The sequence below is a fragment of the Panicum virgatum genome, chromosome 6N, assembly GCF_016808335.1.
Source record: "Panicum virgatum strain AP13 chromosome 6N, P.virgatum_v5, whole genome shotgun sequence".
Lineage (NCBI taxonomy): Eukaryota > Viridiplantae > Streptophyta > Magnoliopsida > Poales > Poaceae > Panicum > Panicum virgatum.
Genome location: NC_053150.1, coordinates 33,276,050 through 33,302,882, shown reverse-complemented (window position 1 = coordinate 33,302,882; position 26,833 = coordinate 33,276,050). Strand labels below are relative to the sequence as shown.

Genomic DNA, 26,833 nt, shown 5'->3' with positions numbered 1-26,833 from the left:
GGACTGTTTTACCCCCAACGATCTAACTCATTTTATTAATTAGTTAACTTTAACATCAGAGTGATTTTCTTTTCACAAAATTAAGCTACTAAGCTATGCAATCATTCAAAAATCCAAATCAACCATGTAGCATAATAACAAGCAGACAATTTTCACGACTTAGCCGAGTTTAACAAAAGACTCGACTAACACAACGCGTCGCAGAACGTGCTATCGTATTATTATAAAAGGGTCACTTACCTAATACTCATGGTGGTCAGATGACTGATTTATGCCAAAATCTACGAAAACTATTTTCCAGAGAGAACTCAAGGCAAGGAGGGTAAAAAGTCATAGAAGTCAAGGGGTATAATAGTAAAATAGTTTCAGCAGGCAAGGATTGGAGAGAAGAAGTCCTAAAACTCGACCAGTACTATCTAGGCTTCATCCTACAGTCGATACGGCTCTGATACCACTCTGTAACACCCGGTTTATAAAAGAGCATAAACCGAGCAATCATATACGTGCCAGGATCAAGTCACACGTATATACAACAGAATGAACAGTATATCATAGCACATATCACGTAAAAAGACATAATAAAGCGAATACGAATGTTATTTATTACAATAATGACAAAAATGTCTGATACAGTGGAAGCGAAGTACAAAATACGATAAAGCTCTCCGAAGCTGAAGCAGGGCGCCACAGGGACGGCGGGTTTGATTTCTGGAAAACTCAGGGGGGGTCCGTGCAAAATTTTGGGCTTAACTGCAATTATTTTTCAAAGGCGGTGGACTGCGGGTTAATTCAGCAGAAGACTGAGGGCTCTTTAGCAAAAAGTCAAGGCCGAACCGGTATCTTTGATTCCAGACCGTTGGATCTCGATCCGATGGCTCAGGGCGGCTCAGTCCCAGATCTAATCTGGCCCGTCGGCTACGGATCTGACGGCTGAGGTGAAAAGGGGCACAGGAGGCGGCGGTGGGCTGCCGCCGGCGACGAATCCCGCGGCGGCGCTCGCCAGGGACTCGCCGGAGCTCGCTAATCCGGCGTTCTGGGGCTCGTTTCGGCCTACAGTTTGTCCTGGGAGGTAGTACGCTTCATGCGTAAACCACTGGTGGTGTTTTGGAGGTGGTTTGGGGCTCCGAGCGCGACTCTCGACGGAGATGGCGGCTCGGCGGCGGCAGGGAACGCCGGTGAGCTCGCGCTGGGCAGTTCTGAGGCTGGGATCGGGGTCTGTGGGTTCGGCATGCATGCGCAGGGCCAGCGTAGGTCATGGCAGGGCACGGCGGTTCTAGGCAGCGCTGCAGCGAGGTCCGCCGCGGCGGAGCAGGGCGTGTGCGGCGGCGGAAGCGCCGGCGTGCGGTGCCTGGGCACCGATGTGGGTCACGGGCTACAACAACTTCATGCAAAAGGGAGAGGGGGCCGGGGTGTAGCTCACCGAGCACTGGATTGGGCGGAGGCGTGACGCAGCGGCGGGATTCCGGCGGCGCAGGCGCGGCTCGACGGAGCTTGTGCCCGGGATTCCTCGTGTGCGCGGGGGCTGACGTCGTGGGAGAAGAGCTCGACGAAGATTCTAGACCCGAGGCAGAGCGGCGGCGTCGGTTCGCAGTGGCGGAGATGCTGCGGAACGGCCGGACAACGGTGGCGCAGAGGCTCCCCGCGGCGGAGCTGTGCAGGCGAGGCGAGGTAGGGCTTGAGGCGGCGCTGGAGCTGGGTGATAGGCGCAGGGGCCGCGGGCGGTGTTTATAGGGCGGCGGAGCGCCCTGGCGTGCGCGCCCGGGATGGAACCTCGCCGAGATTTGCGGCCGGGGATCTCGGCCGGGCGTTGCGCAAGCGAGGAAGACGGACCTGGCCAGGCGGGCCCGGGCGGTCAGCGAAAGCGGGGTCGGGCGAGCGGGGCGTGCGCTCTGCGGGCGTGCTTGAGCGGGCTGACCAGTGGGTCCGGGGGGTCAGCGGGGTGAGGCGGGGGAGCGTGCTCGCGGGCTGAGCGCCGCGCGGGTGTGCCGACGTGCGGGCCCAGAGCGTCGGTGGGAGAGGGGGGGCGTGTTCGGCTGGCAGCGGGCCTGTGCGGGGCGTCGCGCGCGGGCTGAGGCAGCGGGGCGAGCGGGGATTTGGGCCAAGCGCGGGAAGCGAGAGGGAGCCTGGGCCGGCCGGTGCACTGGGCCAGGGAGGGAAAAGGGGAAAAGGTAAGTGGGCCGGGCTGCTGGGATCCTTGGGCCGGTTTGGTTAGCTTGTTGGGTTTGGATCCTTTTCTAATTTCTTTTCCTATTTCTAATTCAAACAAAGTTTGAATTCAAATATGAATTTGAATTCAAACCACACTCAAATAAAAGTATGCACCAGCATGAATGCAACACAAAATTTTAAACTTAGTCAAATTTTAATTACTTGTGAAACAAAATTTAATTAAATGCCATACTAAACACAATAAACCTTAGAAAATTTAATAAAGCCAATTAAATTTATTAATAAAAGCTGAAATTTAAATCAGGGTGTTACAGGCCGTCGGTGCCGAGGAAGAAGAGGAAGAGGCCGGCGGCGAGGAAGAAGAGTAGGGGCCGCCGGTGCCGAGGAAGAAGAGGGAGGGGCCGGCAGCGAGGAAGAAGTGGAGGGGCCGTTGGTGCCGAGGAAGATGAGTGAGGGGCTGGCGCCGACGAAGAAGAGTAGGGGCCGCCGGTGCCAAGGAAGAAAAGGAAGGGCTGCCGGTGTATTGAGGGGAGGGGGCGCTGCGCCGTGAGGACGAGCCGACGCTGCCGCCGGCCAGCGAACTCCACATCTGCATCGGCGGGGAGGATGGTGCTGTGGGAGAGAGAGGCGGTCGGGGTGGTGGGCGACCATTCAGCCCAATACGGAGCCGGATGGCTCGGAATCGCGGAAGGCAGGGTGGTGGTAAGCTGAATACCGCTTGGTATTGAACTTAGTTTCCAATGCCAATTCCCTAGCCAACCAAACAACAGATATTAGAGACACTCAATGCCAATTCTAAATTCGGAGCTTGAATATCGACATCCAAACGGGCTGTAAGATAATTATGATATATATCTAACTTTGAGATTTTTTAGTGGAACGATGCACTTTTTCCAAAGAATGGTAGTTTAGGATTTCATATATTGGAAAAATATTGTATTAGTAGATCCTTTGCTTACCCTCTGGGTTTTTCAACCACTGCCGCCACGGCTCCCTCCCTACCCGACTATAGAAGGTTTTCTTCATCCGCGGAAAGGAGCTGTGGTAAAAAAGAATTTACCAGAGGAAAATAACAGTCGAGGCCAGAAGAAGCTTTTCTTCCCAATCCGCGGATCCCTGGTGCGGTGGACTGTGACTGCTGTCTGGGAGAGCTACTCATCCAAGGATCTAATCCAATCCCGATCCCCGCGTCGTCCCCACCGCCACCGACCCACCGTGATGGCGGCTACCGCGACCGCGACCGCGACCGCCACCGAGATGGAGGTCACCGCGACCGGCACCACCACCGAGGCCGCCGCCGTCCCGCCCGGTGAGCGCTCTCCCCCTCCCGTTGCCCGTTCTTCGTTCGCGATGGTTTGGGGGGAAGCGTGTTCGCCTCGCGAGGTAGGAGGCGTTTGGTCGAGAGCACCTTGCCCCGGGGTGTCCTCGCCCCTGAGCGTAGATCCCACTTCTCACGAGGCAGGAGGTTATGGGCCTGGGCGAGGAACTTGGGGGTACTGGATCGAGGCGTGGCGGGTATGCGGAAGGAAGAGAACGCGATGTGGAGCCGAGGGTGCGTTGGGGAATGGGGAGGGCAAAATTCGAGGTGTTGTGGGCTATGAAGGAATGCTTGGGATGTTTGCCAGCGTACTCGACGTCGATTGGTCTTGTGACACCTCTGGATTCAACGGATCATGTGAGCTTGGTGAGGAGCTCATGTTACGATTAGGATCAAGTGCCGGTTTAGATGAATTGCAGAGGTGTTTCTTTGCCGCTGAAACGTACTGATTTGATTCCTCGTGTTTCTCTTCCTTTGTTAGTTTTGTGACGGTCTGTGAGTCATCTAGTGAATTCAGCGCTGGTTTCTTTGCCGTTACCTATCGTTGTGGTAAATGTTTTATGGAGTTGTGTGATTTTCTTAAGTTTTGTTAGAGTTGGTTCATTTTGGATATTAGCAAGTTATTTTTGTTTTACTGGTAAATAGGTGTATGTTCTGAATTCTTAGTACTGTGAATCTTTTATGGAATGTTGATTTCTGTAACAGCAGGTTTGTATTGTATGTTAGCGTGCGTGCTGACATAATTTAACACTACTTGTGCTTCATCAAGTATTAGTCCTTAGACTGGTTTGGGGTAAGACTGGCAAGTGGTCATTGGCCTGGGTTCCCTGTAGTTGCGCAGAAGGTCGTTTCCCTTCACTCACATGCACTGCGCCACTCCTCATTATGTGATACTGTCTCATCATCGTTGTTTAACTGTATCCACCCCGACTGCAATTGTATTTTTAACCCCTATGGAGTCAAACTTGAGTTTGTTGAAGTCCTGCTTTGTGTAATTCCGCTTAAGTTTATGTCTATATGTTATTTTTCAAATACTTCTAACATTTTCAGTGCCATAGTTTTTACTGATGGCATGCATCAGATTTGATGTTCTTAGGCTGTTAGAAGTTGGTGTGCATGGTTGGGCCATGTCAAACAGCATGTCCTGAACGGGATTAAGGTGTTAGAAGGTGGATGGTCATTGGTTGAGATGAGGGAACTGAAGGGGCTGGGACATAAAGAAACAGTGTGAGAGATGTTTCTTTTGAATAAAATTTGCATACACTGCCCAATTTTAGAGTATAACAAGCCTCCTATGAGATGTTCTTCATCTCTTACACTTTCCTAAATTTATCTCAATTCTCAAACTTATCATTTATCAATTTTATTTTTACTGGACACGATCACTAACTCTATCTCAATCCGACTGAACACTTTTAAACTATTGCATAAGCTACTGTCCTTGTCCAACCCACCGACATCTTTATCGGCTACCATTGTTACCTATATTCCAGGCACTATGTAAGAATCTGACTCAGGCTCTGGTATCTGATTCAGCTCGCAAATATCATTTAGAATCCAAGTTAGCAAAAATTTCTTAGATCTCAGGTGTCTGGGTAACACTGACTGCCTGTTGATGCGGCTCACCCACTTAATAACCAATTAGACATCTGGCAGCATTTTGTTACTCCTACCAGCTCACTTGCTGCACCTACTGCTTCCATTGTACTGCTGCAAGGGGCTAGGGCCCAAGCCTACAACATGCAGTGCCAGAGTGTGATCCTTTTTTTGTTTGTGAATTCGAAAAATGGCAGAGAAGACTAGGTGGAATGGATGCATGCATGGTTTATGATTTTCTTGAGAACTGTTCTGTTACGCTTCATTGTCCTTCATTGTACAGTTTACATTTCGATTCCTCTGCAGTGTTGTGAAAAATGTAAAGAGGTTTTGGATCAAACACTTAACTACTACTAATTTACACAGATTTACTTAACTTACATGATTGCTTTTGCGTTTTTTGTATGGTTGACTGACCCAGTATCATTTTGCATAAATCTGTTGTTGTCTATGGCTGATCAAATAAATTATAAGAATTATCTTGCTTTTAGTTTATATACATTGATCTTAAATATCTCAATCTGCCTGTATAATTTCTGTTGGTTAACTGGTTCTGAAGAATGAAATTATCTAACTGTTCTTTTATTTTATGGATTGGTGGTTTGTGTTGCACAGAGAAATATATGCATAAAAACCGCTTGCAAGAGTTTTGTGTGCAAACACACAAGAAGCTGCCGATCTACAAGGTTGAGCTTGAGGGCGAGTATCATCAACCTAAGTACAAATGCACAGTGGAAGTGGATGGTAAGCAGTTTTCATCAACTGGTACTTTCAGTCGGAAGAAGGAAGCAGAGCAGGATGCTGCAAGACTGGCTTATGAGATCTTGGCAACAATTGGAGAGGGTGATATTAAAGAGGTGTTTGGGCTGCTTGATCAGGTATACCTTTTGAAGCTGCTCCCTGTGGTAATAGTTTATCATCTTTTCACCTCATGAACAATGATGTTTATGTATGTAATGTGAATTGTGTTATAGACAATCTTGAGCTAGTATTTTGCCTTCAAAAATAAAACATTATAAAACACGAAGCTGCCTTAAAAACAACAAATACACCTGGGTAATTACAATTCTGCTCTGTTACCTCCTTTCATTGCATTTTATTCATGGGGCTAATGTAATAGCTTTATGATTTGTGGGCATCAGAAATGACAGCATTAATGACTCTGGAGTTTCTGATTATCTATGTAAATGTGGATACCTAACTTATCCGAAGAAACAATTGACAAGTTTCCTCATTGCTTCCTTATGGCTTAACACCTATGTGCATACTTCTCTGCTTAACACCAATGGTTATCTCACACAGCACTACCCACATCGGTGGCTGTGCGTATCCAAATTCGCCGCCCCACTAAAATCTAGGAATTTGCTTATCCATACTGAACTGTATTATTGTAAGATAGTAACCTGAGGTTTTCAATTAAACTTGCTGCACTCCTTTTTTCCTGTTTGATTTTGGAACTCTCCTTTTTATTTTGTTGTTTATTAATATGCTCATGAACAGAATTTCTTGTAAGCTGGTGGCTGGCCTGTGGCCAGCTGTTAAGATTGCATATTTTGCACTCAGTCCACTGTGTTCAAGTCCTATAATAGGCACTGGCACCATATTTAAAAGTATGCATGCACCCAGGTCATTTTTCAGTGAGGAAGCACGTGCCCATGCTTTGTGGTTGCTTGGAGATGCCTCCAATAAGTTTCTAGGTTGTGTACTGGATGCACATGTGTGTTTTTGTGTGGCATGTGGTGCAGGCGCGGTGTTTGGAGCAACGGCGGAACCAGGGGGGTGCCAGCAGGGCGTCCCCCCCCTCCCCCAACTCCAGTAAATTTTTTAGAGCCCCCCTGTGCAGTAACAATTCCACAGTGCATATGTGCAATCCAAGGTGCAAAAAACACAAGTTCGGAGAGAAAGATAGCTAGCTGCCCCAAGTAGATCCCAAAGCCTTTAGAGTTACTAATTAATTTTGTCAATCTTCATGGGATTAAAGAGCAATTAATTGCACCGGAAAGATAAGAAGATTTGTAGGAGAGAATAATGGTTTGTATTTCTCCAAACCCTAGAAGGGTGGGATATATAGATCCTATACATGGGCCTCTAGGTCAGGGTTATTAAAACGATAAAACGACGAAACGAATAGAGGGTAGATTTTAACGAAATGATGGACGTTTTATTGTTTAAACGGACGTTTTAACGTTTAAACGTCGATTTCACAAGAACGTTTTCTCGTGAAAACGTCGTTTTCACGACGTTTAAACGTCGTTTTAATAACCATGCTCTAGGTGGGCCTCTATACATGGGCTCACATATACACCAACACCCCCCCCCCGCAATCTGAACTATCGGCGCAGCGGTGTTCAAGACTGGACAACAAAAAAGCCAACACCCCCCGTAGTCTGAACTACCGGTGCAGCGGTGTTCAAGACTGGACAAGAAGAGAGTACAAATGGAGTACAAAGGGTAAATACCTCCCCGCAGCCACAACTAGCCACCGGCTACGTTGAGGCTGGAGAGAAACTCCGAGAAGGTCGAGGAGGGCAATCCCTTGGTAAAGATGTCAGCAAACTGGGAGGTAGTCGGGATATGAAGTACCCGAACATCGCCGATGGCGACTCTGTCGCGCACGAAGTGTAGGTCGATCTCCACATGCTTCGTCCGTTGATGCTGGACGGGGTTGGTGGAGAGATACACGGCGCTGACGTTGTCGCAGTAGACGAGCGTGCTCTTGGCGAGCGGGCTATGGAGCTTCGCCAAGAGCTGTAGGATCAGCCACCGGATCACCCAGATCAGCAGACAGCTTTGCCTGAGTGTCGACAGGAGTGGAGCAGGACTTGCAATCAGTCATCCCAGCCCGCTCCAGAATATCGAGTGCGTACTGCCGCTGGTGAAGGAGAAGACCAGACGGGCGAGGCTCAACAGTGACGCCCAAGAAGTGGTGGAGCTGACCCAGATCCTTCATAGCAAACTCCTGCTGCAGAGAGGAGATGACACTCTGAAGTAACTGCTGGCTGGAGGCAGTGAGCACAATGTCATCGACATAGAGCAGCAGATATGCAGTCTCATCCCCACGGCGGTAGATGAAGAGAGACGTGTCAGACTTGGCCTTGGTGAACCCCAATGTCAATAAGAACGTGGCGAACCGAGAGTACCAAGCCCGAGGAGCCTGCTTCAGACCATAGAGAGACTTGTTGAGTCGGCAGACCATATCCGGACGACTCGAATCCACAAATCCCGCTGGCTGAGAGCAGTAGACAGTCTCTGACAGAGTGCCGTGAAGAAACGTATTCTTCACGTCCAGCTGGTGCACAGGCCAAGAGCGCGAGAGCGCAAGCGAGAGGACCGTGCGCACAGTAGCAGGCTTCACCACTGGGCCGAAGGTCTCATCATAGTGCTCACCAGGTTGCTGAGTGAACCCCCGGAGAACCCAGCGAGCCTTGTAGCGCTCCAGTGTGCCATCAGCTTGACGCTTATGCGTCCAGATCCACTTGCCAGTCACCACATTGCAACCAGACGGATGCGGCACAAGGTCCCACGTCTGGTTGGTAAGGAGAGCCGCGTACTGCTCTTCCATCGTGCGACGCTAGTAAGGATCCGCCAGGGCGTCGCGGACAGAGGAGGGTACCGGAGATACCCGCAGTTCGCCCTCTGTGGCGGAGAGAGTCGCGGCCTGAGACGCCATCCGCCGAGTCACCATGGGATGGATATGCCGAGGATCCCGATGGACGACTGGCGGGTGGTACACCTCCGGCTCGACTTGAGAGCGAGTCGGTGTAGATGGCGGCGGCGACGACTCCGGTGTAGGCGTCGGAGTAGCCTCCGGAGCCAGAGTCGGCACCGGACGACGCCGGTACACCTGCACCGGCTGAGCGTACCGTGGCGGCGCCGGACGACGCTGGTACACTTGCACCGGCTGAGCGTATCGCGCAGGTGCAGGGGGAGGCACCGGGGCCGCGCGTGGTGCAGCAAGAGACACCGGGCCTGCGCGCGGCACGACCGGAGGTCGGGAGGCCGCGCGTGGCGCGACCGCGGGCACCGGGGTCGCGCGTGGCGCAGCAGGGATCACCGGAAGCGGTGTCGGTGTGCCGGGAAAACCTGCAAGGAAAGGAAAGACAGGTAAAGGTGGCTGAACCCCCGGGTCAGTGGGAAACAGGGACTCCAGCTCGGGATCAGGAGAAGGTGTGGAGGAGGTGGAGTAGGGGAAATCCGACTCGTTAAAGACGACGTGTCGGGAGATCAAAACGCGACTAGAGGTGAGGTCAAAGCATCGGTACCCGTTGTGGTCAGGGGAGTAACCAAGGAACACACACCGAGTCGAGTGGGGCGCCAGCTTGTGAGGAGCAGTGGTAGGTGTCAGGGTAACACGCACACCCGAAAACCCGAAGATGGTCGTAGCGAGGAGGGGTGCCGAAGAGCGTGGTGTGGAGTGGGAGCAGGAGAAGCAGTGGACGGAAGACGGTTGAGCAAATAGGTGGTGGTGTGGAGGCTCTCAGCCCAGAAGCGCGGGGACAGAGAGGCCTGGATCAGAAGGGTGCGCACAACGTCATTCGTCGTGCGAATCATCCGCTCAGCCTTGTCGTTCTGAGGAGAGGTATACGGACAAGACATACGTAGCTGAACACCCCGAGAGAGGAAGAAGAAACGGGAGGTGGAGTTATCGAACTCCCGCCTGTTGTCACACTGGACGGCCTTAATGGTGAGGCCGAACGGAGTGGACACCCAGGCAAAGAAGTGGAGCAGGGTGGGGAAGGTCTCAGACTTAGCGCGCAAAGGAAAAGTCCAAGAGTAGTGTGAGAAGTCATCAACCACCACCAGATAGTATTTGTAGCCAAAGAGGCTGAGAACAGGAGAGGTCCACAGGTCACAGTGAACAAGATCAAAGGCATGCGTCGCATGCGAAGAAGAAGAAGAAAAAGGGAGCCGAACATGACGACCGAGCTGGCACGCATGGCAGAGGGGCTCAGCAGGAGCCCTAGTACCAGGAACATCGGTACTACGACTGAGCTGAGCCAGAACGTCGCGGCCAGGGTGACCAAGACGGCGGTGCCAAGTGGTGGAAGACGGCGTCGCGGCAAAAGCGGCAGACCAAGACGGCCAGGGCGAAGAAGAAGGCGAGAGTGGTGCAGCGGAAGAAGGAAGGCGAAGGGTGTAAAGGGGCCCCATGCTGTCACACCGGAGTAGCGGACGCCGGGAGGCTGAATCCTTTACAGTGAGGCCAAAAGAATCAAACTCGATGGAACAAGAATTGTTAGCTGTAAATTGACGAATGGAAAGAAGGTTATGAACCATCTGAGGAGCAACAAGGACATTGGGAAGACGAAAAGAGTCAGGAACAGAACCCACGGCGGTGACAGGAAGGCAAGACCCGCCACCAATCATGATGGAAGAAGGACAAGAGGGGTGTGGGGGTCGGACAGAAGAGAGGATGCCGGCATGTGGGGTGGTGTGGAAGGAGGCACCCGAGTCGGCGATCCACTCGGTGCTGACCGGCGGCGTCAGCCCCATGGCGCTGAGGGACTGTGCCAGTGCGGCCTGGTCCCACCCCCCAGGCCAGGTCGGTTGCTGGCTGGGTGGAGCGGGCGGGGTCCAGAACGGCGCGAACAGGGGAGCAGCAGCGGCGAGCATGGCCGCCGACTGGGGTTGAGGACGAGCCCCCCTGACCCTGAAACGGCCACATCGGGATGCGCCCTAGCCATGGGGCGCTGAAGGATGGCCAGGGCATACCTCCAGGGCCAGGAGTAGGAGTGGGAGCCGGAGTCGGGTCCGGAGTGCCCCGAGCAGCACCACCACATCCCCTCCGCCGACGGGTGGCTAATGATACCATGTAGGAGAGAATAATGGCTTGTATTCCTCCAAACCCTAGAAGGGTGGGATATATAGATCCTATACATGGGCCTTTAGGTGGGCCTCTATACATGGGCTCACATATACACCAACAAGATTAATTGTACCGGAAAGACAAGAAGGTCGATTTATATTGAGGAATCGAGTGTTAAGTGGCTATAACTTATTTGCATGTGGCATCTATCACTTGTAGGATGCCTACGCGCGAACGACCAACCCTGTGGTACGAGTGCACTAGCACAGCTATTTATTGATTGTTCTCTCATGTGAAATTTTCATCTCTATAGGTTTTACTCCCATTATAAGATTTTTATTATCTAAATCCTTAGTAAAACGTCAAAATGAGGGCTTCTCCCAAAGCCGATTCACCAGCGAAACCAAAGAATTTGGCTTCATTTTGCTTCAAGTTCATTTTCATCTCGATTTGTAAAACGATTTTCATTCTCCAGTGCTTTAGTTTGCGTAAAAGATATGAAGGCAGAGTCAATACCTCCCAAACAGGTTCTAAATGTATAAGTAACAAAAAAATTAGCTTAAAGACAATTAGCTTTATGTAGATTTTTTATAGTATATATTGTAAGACACCGATCACGCCCCCCCCCCCCCCCTCCCTTCATGAAAATTCCTGGTTCCACCACTGGTTTGGAGTGTGTCGCCTCGCACCTCTCCTCTCAGAAAATGAAAAGAAAATCTCTTTTGTATGATATATGCTCGAGATGCTAGTGGGGGTTGCAGTCTCTCATCTTTCCAAATATATATTTATAATGTTCAATCCTTTTGCATCTAATTATACATTTTTTTTTGTTTAGGATGCGGTGTTCTGCAAATCAATTCTTTATGAATTTGCTGTCAAGACAAAAACCACTTGGCCCTCTTACTCTGTGTTTCGCATCGAAAAGCCCTTCACCATGTTTGTTGCATCTGTGGTGTTTAATGGGAATACCTATACTGGTGAATCTGCATCCAACAAGAAGGACGCAGAGCAGAATGCAGCTCATGCTGCGATCAAGTCAATCTTAGGTGTCTTATGTTCCCTTTGTTATGATTAAAAATCAAGCGCCAATGAATCTTTTGCCTTGTCATCATCTAACTAATAGTTCAATGGTGCAGCTACAGGTAACTCTTGTATGATTGGAATTGTTAGGTCAAAGAAGCAACTCATCACTGCCATCAAATCTTCTGGAAGCACCCCAACTACTTTTACTCCTATAAAGTTTACACGCCCTGTTGCATATGCAGCATATGGTACATCTCCATTTGCATACACTGGATATGCCTTTTCTAATGTTACAGCATGACTACAACCTTCTCAAGCTCAAGTGTTAAATGTTGCTTTACCTCTCCTCTGCAGGCGGACCAGATCATGTAGCACCTGTGTCACAAGATGAATCTTCCTCATTAGGTGTTCAAGGACACAGCATTGTACCAGCAGTTGGCACATCTGCAAAAGCTGTAACTAGTTCAAAGAAGCGCAAGTGCAGAGTTGGAGGAGCAGAGGCCAATGAAACAATGGTTGCCAAGGAGCATTAACTTCTCACCCATCAACGCAAGGTATTTTCAGTTGACAATTTCTAGGTTATGCCATTACAGTGAAGCAAATCAAGGACGAAAATTGCAAGAACTTATTAGTATTACTGGAAGCAGTGTTATATTGCACCATGTACTATCTAGTGAATTATGCTAAGGCCCTGGATCCAAGTGCTAATGGGTGAAAGTGCTAGACTTTAGCACTAGCTCCAAACGGGAGTGCTAATAGGATGAGCTAAACTTTAGCCAAGACTAAAAAATTTTAGCATGTGCATGAATGCTAATATGTGCTAAAGTTTAGCACTCAACTTTAGCTCCTTCAAACAGGCCCTAAGCTTGCATTCGTCCACCACTTGTGCTAAATTTTGTAGGGTTCAGCTTTGCAGAAAATATACTAAGAGCGTGTGGTTTATAATTTGGGCTTCTTTATTTTGTCTAATTTTTCTTGATTTGGCTTGATGTTTGAAATTATCTCCTGATGCCAGACACTTGCACTTCCTTGGCAGTTTACTAAAATTGTTATTTCCAGTTGCATGACATTGTAATGTTTTGTGTTGATGGAAAGTAAAGGGGGAGGGGACTTCTTTCCTCTAATGTGCATTGTTATGCTAACATTTTAAGTACATAATGTGATCTGACTTTTTTCATTTTAGAAGTAGCATTACGTGGATCGAAGTTGTACACTTATTCAATCAAACAGTAGCAGTTTGAGAAAATATCCCCAATAGTTTTTGACATTATTATAGCGGCCCCTGAAAGCCGGAAGAAAACATATTATTAGGACATCGTTATGTTTACCTAGGTATGATAAATCAGTAATATTGCTATGCTAGTAATAGTTAAAAAAGACACTGTATCCTTCTGTTATGTCCTCTTCTGTACAGTTCAGAAAACGACTGTACAAGAATGGCAATTTGTTAATGATGCATGCTGTTATCTTGATAATTATGCACATGCTCCTATCAAATTCAATGAGGTTGACTTCACTGTTTTCAAAAGTTAACTTTTTATGAACTGAACCACACAAGAACCAAGCCTTCTTATGGTGGTCTTAATTTTTTGCCCTGCCCATAATTTGTGTTAAACTATGCACGAGAGGTCTGAAAGATGATATAGCTGTTTTGCCATGCCTTTCGATAAAGATGACAAGTGGGTTAGGGAATAGCTCTAACGGTGAGAAAATAGTCAGTGTATCCAATCTGCAGCAACCATGCAAGTCTTCAAAATAAGGAACAAACTTTAAATATTTCCTCAAGGTCTTTTATTGACAATTGATATAAGCATGCTCCCTGCCAACTACTGTGGATTTCCAAAGTTACCTTGCACTCTAGACAATAATCTTATTCAGTGTGTTGGAACTTGGAAAGAGTTAGATCTACTTGCTTGAAACATCCATGTATTCTATTACTTCATTTTTGTTACCTGACTTGTTTGTTTTTGCTAATAATGTTGTTCTGGTTGCTTGAGGCATATTTGCTATGTTTATTATTTGATTAACTAGATGAAATATATTTTTCTTATATGTGTAAAGGCGTAAAGAGGTACTGGTTGTGGTAAGAAATATTAGCAATTAATCCTCATGGCTGGCTCTGTTTAGTTTTTTTGGTTCTGTCAAGAATGCTGCTATCCTATCTCTTACAAAATGCACTGAGTTTCAATCGTTGAATCAATTGATAATCTTGTTTTCCCTGGCAGGTTTGTCAAGGCCCACCTCGTTAATGGTGTCGTTTCTTCAGTTGGATATTTCAACTGATTGGATTGTTGGGTTAGGGTTAATCATCTTTGCCATGGCCGAACAAAACTTCGGCCATGTACTTTTGTTCCTCCCACTTAGGACTTCTAGAAGTTAACCAGTTAATGTGGTATCTAACTAATGTATGCCTAGTTTATGTAAAGATATGTCCTGTATCTCGCCGAACGATTGTGCTTGGTCTGTACATGTTAACACAATGTGGTATTCTGGAAAGATGCAAACCTTGTGCTTTCATTCCTACTCATGTGAACAGGTTTTAACGATAAGTGATATGGGAAACCGTCGTTATGATCGCCTTGTGCCTTGTGCATAATGTGTTGATCGGAAAGCATAGCCTATCGCTGCAGTTTGATAAGAACTTTTCGACCTTGCCAAATCAACTTGGTAGTGTGTGTTTGTTTTTTAAAGGCAAAGTCTACTTTTCCTCACTTAGCTATCATAAAAATCTGATTTTCGTTCTTCAACTATAAAACTGGGTATCCACCCTCCAACTATCAAATCCATTTGTTTGGCCTCCCTTGGTGGTGTTACAAGCAATTTTTACACTTTTTCATAGATTTTTCTTCGTTCTTTCTTTTTCACTCAATTGAGGTGGCGAACATGGATAAAAAATCATAAAAATTGGTATAGTGGTACAAGAGAGTATAGAGAACCTAATTGTATAACTTTTTGAAGTTAAAAATCAAACAAAATTGAAATTTAAAATTTTGAATAAAGAACGAATTCAAACTTCATTGAATTTTTAAAGCATCAAGATAAGGAATTCAAACTTCATTGAATTTTTAAGGCATCAAGATAAACTCCATCTTTTACAAAATTTGAACTATATGATACATAGTAGAGATGCATCATTAGGAAAATTTTGTGCGTATAAATTCTATAGCAAAATTTTAAGTTTCTTAGAAAGGGTCATATTTGAGCGATTTTTTTCATTTATTTTCATAGAATCATTTTCATATTGATTTGTACATATGCAAATTATTTATTATATTTTAAATTATATGAAAATAAATAAAAAGTATAAAATTTAGCTCAAATTTGACCCTTCGTAATAAACTTCAAATTTTTCTACAAAATCTATACTCATAAAAATCCCTTAGTAATATACCTCTAACATGTGTTATACAGTTCAAATTTTGGCAAAAATGGAGCTCATCTTGATGCCTTAAAAATTCAATAAATTTTGAATTCTTTCTTATTTTTAAAAAATTTTAAGCTTCAAATTTTTTTTAGGTTTAAACTTTGCAAAATTGGATTCTTTGTACTCTCATCTACCACTATGCTAATTTTCCTAATTTTTAAACCATGTTTGCTACCTCAATTGAGTGAAAAAAAGATAAGGAGAAAAATCTATGAAAAAAATATAAAACTACTTGTAAAACTGCCGAGGGAGTTAAAGTAATCAGTTTTGATAGTTGAAGGAGGCTAAGATCTGATTTTGCAGTTCGAAGAGGAAAATCAATTTTTTACGATAGTTGAGGAGTAGACTTTTTCCTTTTGTAAATTATAATTGCAGAAGCAATCCATGTTTAGGTTTGCTGGTGTGCTTTGATCGTACAGCAGCATAGCAAATTGTGTTTGTATGTATTCTGTTAGGGCCGGCATGCAGGATCAGAACCCAAACAGCTAGAAGCTACATATTTTCGAGCAACTCCGAGTCGCCCTGCACATGGTCCGGTTTCAACCCGGGCAACCCGTCTAACCAGGCCAGGTTAAACCACTTCAAGATGTCATGCACGGGCTGGTTCGAGTCCGGTTTGAACCGCGTAGTCCGTTCAAGCTCAAGTAATATACTACCTCCGTTTCTAAATATATGTCCGTTGAAGGTTGTGGGTGCGGCTGCACCCACAAAAATTTCACAATCACTTATATTTTCTAGATTTTGATCATGTTTGCTTCAATTTCATTCATGTACTATGAAGTACCGCACCTCCTCTATTTATCTCTAGCTCCGCCCCTGCTTAGTACAACCTATTTAGTTCAAAAATGAACTAATTTACTTGTCCTAAACGTCATATATTTAATAACGGAGAGAGTACTGGTATTAGTAGCTTGCACACACTCCGTGCAGCGCCTCGTAAACACCAGCCACCTCATGCCCATCCACGCACGGACGCACCTGCGGCCGCGTCGTCGTCAAAGAATACGCACAACATCCAGTGCGACAGCTGGTGTCGCCGCCGCTGCCCCTAGCAGCTACTATTTGGCTCCTGTGAATTATGTTTTCTGCAATTAGCAGCGGGTTAAACTAGTAACCGTCCAACCCACGGTTTCGAAACCGCTGACTGCGCTCCCTCACGGTTTGGGTTGGTTTTTAACCATAAGCCGGTCAAACCGGACCATGTACAGGGCGAACTCCGAGTGCCTACATATGCCCTACTTATATATCTCATTTTTAACCAAATATTTGCTACGGATGGAACAAACAGTAAATATTCGAGCATAGTCTGGGTCAACATCTCAACTGTCAAGGGTGCAATCATGATCTTCTAATTTAAACTGAGGTAAATGTAATCTCTGCTCATCCAAAACAAAGCTCTACTTATTATATCCCATATTCCAATGTATAAAACCAAAGTATATGGGAGTCTTGGTCTACAGAAAAATCTGGGATGTAATTTCAGTCAGCTTGATCCACAAATATGCTACTGGAATGAAGTGAACCTTGTTACAGGAACGAGGTTATCCTCAGCACTGACTATCCATATCAGAGGACCGAAATCACAATTCTGGCTTCAACGACATGTACATACAATGCTCAGTGACTGGCTAAAATTGCAGGAAACTGAACTGTAACCACTTCGGCTTACTCTGAAGAGCCTCGGTATGTGTCAATCTTACCAGGTCCAGGACTAACAATTGCAAGAATAACAAGGGCGCCCAGTACCACTAGCAGCATCCCCAGCGAGTTCATAAACATGGCTTCTGTGGAGAAGCGCCCAATCATTTTGGCACTCTGCATAAATATTGACTTCTCTAGGAGTCCACTCACACTTGTGGCGATAGCAAGAGCATAGATGAATATACCAAAGAAGACATGCCAGGGAAGGAGAGATGCGCGGCCACTTCTTGATCCACCAGGATACCAAAAGGTCCAAAATCCAGTAGCCCACTGCAGACATTCAAAGAAAAGGACTAAAGCGGACGGCAATTTGACGTGAACCAACATTTTATTTTCTGTTCATTGAAATATCAAATACAAATGAAGAATTGGACATAAGAGTTCATATCACATAGTCTACCTGCAAGCTGAAGAAGATGATGCAAGTGAGTCCCAACCATGAGTGAAGTGTATATAAGTGATCGATTTTTCTTTCATCGTGGAACTTCCAGACAGCCCAGAGACCAATTAAACACAAAAACATGGCAAGGAACTGCAGGGCAAGGTGCACTAGCTTTTTCAATTTTTTGGTTCCTGGCACGGTTTTATAGGCCAAAAGAGCTGCATTCATAAAAAGTAACCAATCAATTAAATTGTGTCCAGAAATGTAAAAACTAGCAGTACTGAAGAGACTAATTCTAGTTCCCAAAAAAAAGAAGAAGAAGAGACTAATTCTACATTTACAACATAAATTCAAACAACTGAACTGAATTATAATCAACAAGGTTCTTGAATATAGTACCAGAATGCTATGCATGAGCAGCCGCAGTTTTGGTAGGGAAAATAGGGGGCTATCAAACAAACCTTAAAATGGCCAATCCTAATATTTGGATTTGGTGGAGATTATATGGAACCTTGATTTGATTTGTCACTTACTAGGTACTGGGGTAAACTGTAGATAATTTGTATTTTGCTTTTCTGTATGTTTACTTAATATTACTAGCTAATTATGTGTTCAGTTGGGCCAAACAAACATACTTAGAATCAAGTTGCAGAGACATCCTACTTCCCACATTAGCAAGTTGGTACAGTGGGCATCACAATTTTCACATGTATCAAGAAAACTGGAAATGGCTTACGCAAGATGTGATAATGCCAGCCTCTTCGATCAATTTTGGGAAATCTATTAGCTGATACTGTAGTGAATGACTTTACCATGAAACAATACACTGAAATATTAAAATGTCATGACATTGTTCACAGCTCAAGAGCGGGTGTGTTCTGACCTTCACCGTTCAAGGTTACCAAACCAATCAGCATCAGCACAGGGTGAACCTGGAAGAAAGGAAGAGATTTTATTATCCTGAAATACCTCCTTGGCAGATCACTAAAGAATTAGAAGCATGTCCCTAGTTTTATATTCATTTGTATACATATCTATTTTTTGCGAAGGCATGTATCAAGGTTCTAAAAAACGCTAGACGCTAGGCGAACGCTTGCCTATGGTTTAGAGTTTTTTGTGATTAAACGTAGATTGAACATGATTAAATGTGTGTTGTGATTAAACGACACTGTAATTAAACGCAATGCTTGGCCACCATTCAGCGTTTAATCAAGATTAAACGACGTTTAAAAACATTTTTTAGAACACTGGCGTGTATGCACACTAAATTAGTACCAAGGAAACGATTAGACTGCAGAAAAATCGTGTAAATAGGGAACTTTCTTATATGAATTAGCCAATATTATCAAGAACTCGCCACACCTTCCAGTGAGCCAGTTATAAATTCCTCCTATGCCGAAAACCCTACACCAATAACCAAACTGCCGACACAATGATTTCTTGTAAACCTTCAAGGTTTTCTATCACTACCCACGTCACATTGCATATTCGCCGTGAATAGACGAAAGAATCACCTAGCCAAGAACTCCACATGGAAACCGCATGATCCGGTTCTTGGAATAGTCAACTAAAGGCTCCCAGAACAGATACACCAAGATTTATTAACACTTAATCACGGTTGCATATGAGAAAGTGGCAGTGTAATCGAAAGGGGACGAAGGATCCTTACGTTGAAAATCGGGAGCTTGCTCTCCTCGTCGGTGGACAGAGCCATGCCGCCGCGGTAGTGGACGGCCCAGAAGAGGATGCCCGCCGCGGCGGCCAAGCCCAGCAGCCGCACGAGGCCGGAGACCGGAAACCTTACCGCCGGCGCCGCCGCCATCGCCTCCGGTGGCGGGATCGGGAGATCGAACGACAGGGGCTTGGGGAGAGGGCGTTTCAATCAAGCAGGTGAAAACGCCGAAGTCAGTTTGGATCGGATATGAACACGGCCTTACGAAAATGACGTTTTCCTTTCGAGGAGGCGGCTTGCTTTTCAACATGCACCCTCTACCTCCGTTTTACGCTTTTGCACACAACACACGGGCTATGGCTCTTTGCGGTAATTGGCTAAATGAGCAATATTTGACCGATCATATTATGAGCAATATTTGCACACACGCACTTGGCCTCAGCCACACCCCACCGCCGACCTCCACCACCGCCCACAAATCACAAGCATCACTAGGCCGCCGTCGCCGCCGGCCATCTCTTCTAAATTGGTTGGTTATGAAATTTTCATTGTTGAACATCGGATTAATGATGAGCATGATTTGAAAGTCGGTTATGTTACTTGCACGTCATGGAAGTTGTTTTGCCAATTTTGACTGCCAACACCACCAATTTTAGAAACCTCAAATCCCTAATCCTCGCAACAAAAAAAAACAGAAAGCTCATGACGGTAATTTGGACCGACAGTAGCCAATTGCCCTACCCTACTTGTGAGTCTCTTAGCCCAAGGGAACCGGCACGAACCATTCGCATCACCCGAACCCTAATCTTATCCGCTCGCACGCACCCACCCACTGTCGTCGTCGTGACCGCCTCCGCCTCCGCCTCCTTCCTCATCTCCAGCCCTCCAGGACCTCGCCCTCCACCGCAACTGTAGCCATCCACCTTCATCTTGCCCTTCATCTCTGACTGTTAGGAATGTTGCATTTTTTTGCAGTTCCTAATTCCTCCTCCACCCCACCTTGCCGGCCTCCACTGCCGCTTGCGGCCGTCAGCGAGTCCACTTCCTGCCAGGGCTGCCCTCCCCCTCCCCGAGACGGTGTTCGGTGCCAACGATTGCAGCGAACGTTCGCCAAATAAATGTTTTGCTACTACGTGGACAAGTGTGAACAACTTCTCTGTCGTCACATGCTATAAAAAATTATGAGTGTATCCTAAGTCTGTTCATGTAGGGATGCAAGTTATATATTTTGGATCATTGGATTAACCCAAAAAGTGGATAAAATAAATTAGAATGGCATTCTGCGCAAATAATTTAGGAGGAGAACTGAACTAAAGTGGCATGCCATCGTAATCAATTAGCTAACCCCAAAACTATCATTATGTACCTACTTGTGTCCTTATTAGTTTTATGTTAAACCAGGTTTACATTAAAAACGACGACATGTAAATTAACGTAACTTGGTTCATTATGATTTTTTTATAGTACAGTTTTTTGATGCAGGAGATACTAAGTCTTCGAACTTAATTAGTCAAACAACGACTATTTTGATTTAGGACCAGTATTCCAGTTGGCGTCTTTTTTTTTTGGAATGGGCCAGTTAGATCGGTCGCTGATTTCCAGCCAAATTTATTTGATTTTTAACAAAAAAAATTAAAAATCAACCAAATTTCATCTAAAAACAACTGCTATTATCGGTCACCACCTTTAGTATTGAATTCGCTGGTTTTCGATGAATTTTAGATGGAACTAGTCTAATGCCCGTGCGTTGCTACGGAAGGTGGATCTTTTTAATGCAGCTACACCTTCTTGAGAAAAATAATATAGATCATACTTCCAAGAGGTATATCAATCCAGTCCAGTGTAAATTCTCTTGGCAACAAATTGAATCCAACGTCCTCAGTATTGCTGACCTGTCAAAGCCTAAACACATGAGATAGATGCAGGCCTGCAGCCCCGAGTTGAGTGAAGCACGTCACAGGGCTGTTGGCAAAACAACAAATAGCTCAATTTCAATAGCTTAATTGCAAAAAAAATTACACTCTTAATTGCAAGCAGCTTACTTGCATGGCATCTAGGGTTCAGTTGAGCTGCAGCAGCCGGCGGTCCAGCGCGGCTGCCTGTTGGGGAATAGTAGTGGCTCCACTTTACCAATCTCATCCTCAGAAGGCACTCACTAATCCTGAATCTCTCAAACAAGATACCAAGTCAGCATGAGAATACTCATTGTTGCACATTAACCAAACTCAATAAAGAATGGATGATCGTGATTTTAAAAAAAAATGAAGAAAGATCATCGAAGCTTAATTGCAAAGCCAGGCCACCCGCAGCCGCTCATCCTGGTGCTGCATGTGCTGGACCTGCTCCGTCACGCCGTCCTGCTCTGCCTCTCCTCGTACGGGCTCGCGGCGGCGCCGGCCGCCGACCACCCGGGGCCGCCGAACCTCTGGGCGCTGCCACCGTCCTTGCAAGCGGCCGCGGCGCCGACCCCGCCCCGCCCACGCTGGCTGATCAAGAAGCCCCGCCTCCCCGCCGTCCGATACGCCGACCTCCTCCAGGCCCGCTGTGCCCCGACCCCGGCCCCGGCCCCCGCCACGTTGCGCCGTGGGCGCGCTCGAGGCGCGGCACCGTGTCCGGGAGCTCGGCAACTACGCGCACGCCTTCCACAAGGCGGCATCAACAAGTGGGTCGACAAGGGCCAGGCCACCTGCTGACCTGCAGATCAGGCAAATTGAATCAGCAGATCAGGCAGACTAACCAAAGGAAATGGGCGACGGACGAGCAGCCGCCGGGCGAAGGGAAGGCGCGTTGGAGGGTGAGGCGCTGGTGCGGCGTGGTGGAGAGTGCGGCAACGCCGGGCGAAGGGGAGGGAGGTATCCTGCCCTGGTCAACCGAGTAGAGGCAGCGGCGGCGGCGTTCAGGAGGTGGAGGCGCGGCGAGCGTGTGGCTGCAGGAGGTGGAGGCGACGGACGAGCAGCCGCCGAGCGAGGTCGAGGCACAGTGGAGTTTGGCACGCTGGGTAGGGTGAGGCGCTGGGGCGGCGGTGGGCGAAGGGGCGGGAGGCTTCCTGCCCCGGTCAACCGAGCAGCGGCAGCGGCGTCCAGGAGGTGGAGGCGGGGCAAGTGTGCGGCGCCGGTGGCAAAAGGTGGATGCATGTGGTCAGCGAGTGGAGCACCGAGGAAGAGTCTTTTACCTATATATACTATTAAGAAAGATGACAGTTAGCTATGTACCATTAAAAAGTTTTCTCGTATTTATATATCATCGCGCGAACTTTCTTTTACCTACGCACCATTCCGTCCGTCTTTCATACATCTTCGGTCCATCTGACATGTATGCCCCAGTGAAGATGTTCAAATACCCCCCTCCTCTCTCCCAAATTCCAATCACTGGTCCGCCTCTGCAGTCAAACGAGACAGCCTCCACTCAGCTCCGCGCTCCCCTTGATCCGCTGCTTCTCCGAGGCCGAGGGCGCTGCACAGCGCAGCAGGGCGAGGCGGGCGGCACGCTCTGCAGGGCAAGCTGGCGGCGGTGCGGCGCTGCAGGGCGAGGCGAACGGCGGGCTGTCCAACTGTGCATCGTGAAGAGATTGGCTAGTGCAATTACACGAGCAGGCATCTGAGGAGCTGGCCTCGGGAGTGAGCTCGGTGCACAGTTTAGGGCCGTTCGTATCCGAGGCCACTGCACAATCTGCAATTACACCAGTTTCCTTTGAGCTCGGTGCAATTATTGCACGGATGGTTTGGCTGGCCAAGCTGGTCGTGCGCGCGCCTGTCGGGGCGGCGATGGCGACGGCGAGAACGCGGTCGCGATGGTCTCCGCAGGCACGGACAGCAGCTCTGGGCACATCCCCGCCGCGCGCCGGAGGTCCGCGGGCGGCACGCCAGCCGCGAGCAGCACCGCTGCGGCGTCCGCAGCCACGGGCGGCGACGGCAGCACGGGGGCTCCCTGCCGGCGACGGCGACGTGGCACCGCGGGCGCGGGCGGGAGGCTCGGGACGGCTAGGCTGGTGGGCCTGGTCCGCAGCGCGACCACGACGACGCGTAGCCGGCGACGCGGCGACACCGGCCGCGGGAGGCCGACGTGGCGCAGCAGGAGCTCCTCCATGGCCGGGAGAGCTCGGGAGGTACCGTAAATCAAGCTGTAAACTTTGGCAGACATAGCGACACTTACAGCTTGGGCCCACATGACAGTTTGACGCTGTTAGATTGAAAGTGGACGGAATGGTGTGTAGGTAAAAGAAAGTTTACGCGATGATATGTAGGTGTGAAGAAACTTTTTAGTGATACACAGGTAACTACCATCTTTCATAATGGTATACAAGTAAAAGACTCACCGAGGAACCGATGGTTCTAGAATTTTACTACACGGAGAGAAGGCGAGGTGAAGGCGAAGATCCATTGACCGGCAGATACATGTAGCGGCAGACACATAAATACACTTAGTTCTTTTTAGAGCAAATTTAATAGAATACACTTTCAAAAAAAATTAATAGAATACGCCCACAGCGGGCTGGGAGGAGGCGCCGTGGTGACGAATCCCATTGCTAGTTAATGCGCATCAGGAACTAGTAGCCAATGATCGCAGCAGTTTGGCCTCTCCGCCCGCCCGAGCCGGCGTTTCAACTGCCCACAATTTTCTCTCTCCTGCTTTATCTCTCTTCTATGTAGGTTCTCAGCCAACTCTCAACCTCCTATATACTTGCTCTTATGCTGTAGAGATTCTGAACTCTGCTTGTGACAGAATCATGGTGGTTTTCTATTAAAGAATACCAACTATGGTGACGCATGGGACAAGCAGGTACCGCATGCATATTATAGGCTTAAGGAAGTTCATTACGTCTCCCTTTTTGAAGTGAAATGCACAGAGCTGGGGTTTGGACCAAATTGTGTTACAAGCTTTCATGAGGCTGACGACCAAAGCGCCTGGGAGTAGCAACTAGCTGTTGTGTTCACGCACAAATGGTCTATTGGTCTAGCTTTTAGTTGTGCTCGGTTGATGAACAGCACCGAATCAAGTTTGATCTGGAGCGTGTCACGTAGGGTACGGCGTCCCAGTGGCGAAGGAGTTGCTCGCGGAGCCGGCCGCCGGCGCACACGCACCCCTTTGTTTGTCTTCTGAATGTCAAGTGGCAGGAGAGGAAGCAAGTCACCAGCAGAAACAACAGCGAAGGATTGCGAAGTGAACGACAAACCAACACACGGACTCTGAATTTGAACCTTGAAACAGTTGTCGCAGGAATGCACGATGCCATCTGTCATTTCCTTACCCTGAACCAACAGAGGAGAGTGGCCGCATCACAACAAGTCGATCGTGTCCCAAATTTCGAATGGGGTGGCTCTGCTCCCCGTCCGCGGGCTACGATGAGACCATTTTCAACAGAGCATCCGGCCACCAACTTAGCTCGTCTCTCCCACTGCCACCACCTCGCCGCCAGCGCCCGACTGACTCCCCCACCCCTCCTATTCGCCGTCCTCCTTCGACACCTCGCCGCGTTCAGCGAGCGAGACGACCACCGCCATCCTCTGTCCCATCGCCACCACCTCTCGCTACGCCCCGCTCCGACCTCATCGTCATCGTGCGGCGACATGCCGACACCTCATCGCGTTCTGCCCTCGCTCCTCTCCCCCTTCGCCGCCGGACTCCCTCCCCACCTCGCCATCATTGTCCTCCGTCGAGTTTGGGCAAGATGAATGCCAGCACTGTGAAAATATGAATACTCCACTACTCTATCCCCGCTCTGCATCTCTCCCTCCCTCTCCCTCTTCCTCTCTCTCTCTCCCTCTCTCTCACGCGCGCGCTCATCGAGTTCGTTAGGCAGCGACTGACGAGTTTTCTTGGTTCTGTCAAGAATGTTGCTATCCTATCTCTCTTACAACATGCACCGAGTTTTAATTGTTGAATCAATTGATAATCTTGTTTTCCCCTGCAGGTTCGCAAAGGCCCACCTTGTTAATAGTGTACTTTGAGGTGATGGAAGTAACTGGCTTGCTCACATGGTGCAGCGTGGCATGCGTGTTTCTTCAGTAGGATATTTCAACTAATATTGGATTGTTGTTTCATTCTATCGCTCTATAGAGCTGCTGGGTTAGGGTTAATTATCTTTTCCATTGCCGAACAAAATGTGCGATGGACTTAGTTCCTCCCTTCTTGTTGGAACCGAGGTGGTCCGATTACCCACTATGCAGAGACGTACACCTAAGACACACTAACAAACTCTAGAGTCGGTTAGTCTTTTCATTTTCTAGCTACTTAGTGTATAAGATCCGTACAACAACAGAGCTGTCTTCTCGCTTCCGGGTGACAGAGCCTTCCTACGATAAAGCCCAGACCCTTTGTAATCTCAAGTGGCAGAGCCAGCATACGATAGATCACAATTTATACACTAAATACTTAGAGACTGGGAGACTAACAAGAACTCAAACCTTTATTCACAACTCAACTTGATACAATACGAGATAACACTTATACTCTTTAAGTGGTTATCCTACCATGACACCACTACAATATATGACAACCTTGTCATTTTCTACTTGAGATCTTTATGCCATGACATGGCAAGGAGGAGGGGGACACCCCTATTTATAGGACTTCATGGTTCATATGGTGTTTTTATGTGTCCACCTTCTACATATTTCTAGAGTTTTCTCCATCTTTATCCTATTGTACAAATAATTTTTTTCTAGATAATTCTACATTTTACCATGAATCTTCTTACCTTGGCATGATCTTATCCTCATGCATTGACAAAGTTAGTTTCATGTAATTTTCACAATCTTCTAGAATGTTCCAAGTATGCATTGTATATTTCAACACTAGTCTTAGCACCCTCTAGAAGTTTAACCAGTTAATGTGGTGCCCAACTGTTCTATGCATGTCAACAGGTTTTGGCTACTAGTGACATTGGAAATCGTTGTTATGTTTGCCTTGGTATCTTGTGCATGATGAGTTTGATAAGAACTTTTCAACCTTCCCAAATCAACTAGGTAGCGTCTGTTTGTTTGATTTTGTAAATTGTTATTGCAGAAGCAATGCGCAGTAGCATAGCAAATTGTATTTGTATGTTATGTTACACTACTACAAAAAGAGTCTGTAGGGGCGGGTAAAAATCTATTTCTAGAGACGGATATCGCACCTGTCCCTGTTTTCTGCAGCTAAAAATAGTTATTTACAGGAGCGGGTATTATACCCGCCCCTACAAACTTATTTCTAGAGGCGGGTCATGCCTTTACCCGTCCCTAGAAATTGATTTTCAGGAACGAGTCATGTCACGACCCGCCTCTACAAATCAATTAAAAAAATAAAAAAATATCGACCAGCAGCCAGGGTTCCCCTAACCGGTAGGAACCGGTCCGGTTTGAAAGGTCACCGGTCAAACCGGTCCGGTCCGGTTCCGGTTTGGGCCGGTACCAAACCGGCCCAAATTCAAAATTCAAATTTGAATTCAAAAAAATGAAAAATTCCTAAAAATACTTCGAGGTGCGACGAATCTAATGGTGTCAAATTTTCCTAAAAATTCGTTCGTTTAACATACTTTTCGGGCATTTAAAGTTAAAACAAAAAAGAAAAGGAAAAAAATGAGACATCCCATTAAGACCCACTTGGTAAACCGGTCAAACCGGCCGGTAAACCGGTCTAACCGGCCGGTATACTGGTCCAAACCGGTTACACATGAGATTTTAAATTTGAATTTGAATTCAAACCGGTCAAACCGGCCGGTATACCGGTCTAACCGGTCGGTATACCGGTACGAACCGGTTGAA

At 47.3% G+C, this 26,833-nt stretch overlaps 2 protein-coding genes and 1 pseudogene across 2 annotated transcripts; 2 read left to right on the top strand and 1 right to left on the bottom strand.

Annotated features, from left to right (window-relative positions):
* The first annotated feature begins 3,288 nt into the window (after positions 1–3,288).
* LOC120680190 (double-stranded RNA-binding protein 4-like) lies at positions 3,289–14,435 on the top strand. Its single transcript, XM_039961800.1, has 6 exons — positions 3,289–3,478; positions 5,699–5,961; positions 11,725–11,935; positions 12,026–12,160; positions 12,267–12,466; positions 14,138–14,435. The coding sequence occupies exons 1-5, from the start codon at positions 3,388–3,390 to the stop codon at positions 12,443–12,445; spliced, it is 879 nt and encodes a 292-aa protein (XP_039817734.1). The 5' UTR covers positions 3,289–3,387; the 3' UTR covers positions 12,446–12,466; positions 14,138–14,435.
* Positions 14,436–16,655: 2,220 nt separating this feature from the next.
* LOC120679638 (probable transmembrane ascorbate ferrireductase 2) lies at positions 16,656–19,375 on the bottom strand. Its single transcript, XM_039961275.1, has 4 exons — positions 19,089–19,375; positions 18,303–18,351; positions 17,438–17,637; positions 16,656–17,307 (listed from the first exon to the last, which is right to left on the bottom strand). The coding sequence occupies exons 1-4, from the start codon at positions 19,239–19,241 to the stop codon at positions 17,002–17,004; spliced, it is 708 nt and encodes a 235-aa protein (XP_039817209.1). The 5' UTR covers positions 19,242–19,375; the 3' UTR covers positions 16,656–17,001.
* Positions 19,376–21,352: 1,977 nt separating this feature from the next.
* Positions 21,353–21,784, top strand: LOC120678082 (annotated as a pseudogene).
* The last annotated feature ends 5,049 nt before the right edge of the window (positions 21,785–26,833 follow it).

Coding starts and splice junctions, on each gene's coding strand:
- LOC120679638 (XM_039961275.1), bottom strand. CDS start 19,241: ATGGCGGCGGCGCCGGCGGTAAGGTTTCCGGTCTCCGGCCTCGTGCGG. Junction 18,352..19,088: donor GCAAGCTCCCGATTTTCAAC/GTAAGGATCCTT, acceptor CCTTTCTTCCAG/GTTCACCCTGTGCTGATGCT. Junction 17,308..17,437: donor TCATCTTCTTCAGCTTGCAG/GTAGACTATGTG, acceptor GAATGTCTGCAG/TGGGCTACTGGATTTTGGAC.
- LOC120680190 (XM_039961800.1), top strand. CDS start 3,388: ATGGCGGCTACCGCGACCGCGACCGCGACCGCCACCGAGATGGAGGTC. Junction 3,479..5,698: donor GGCCGCCGCCGTCCCGCCCG/GTGAGCGCTCTC, acceptor TGTGTTGCACAG/AGAAATATATGCATAAAAAC. Junction 5,962..11,724: donor TGTTTGGGCTGCTTGATCAG/GTATACCTTTTG, acceptor TTTTTTGTTTAG/GATGCGGTGTTCTGCAAATC.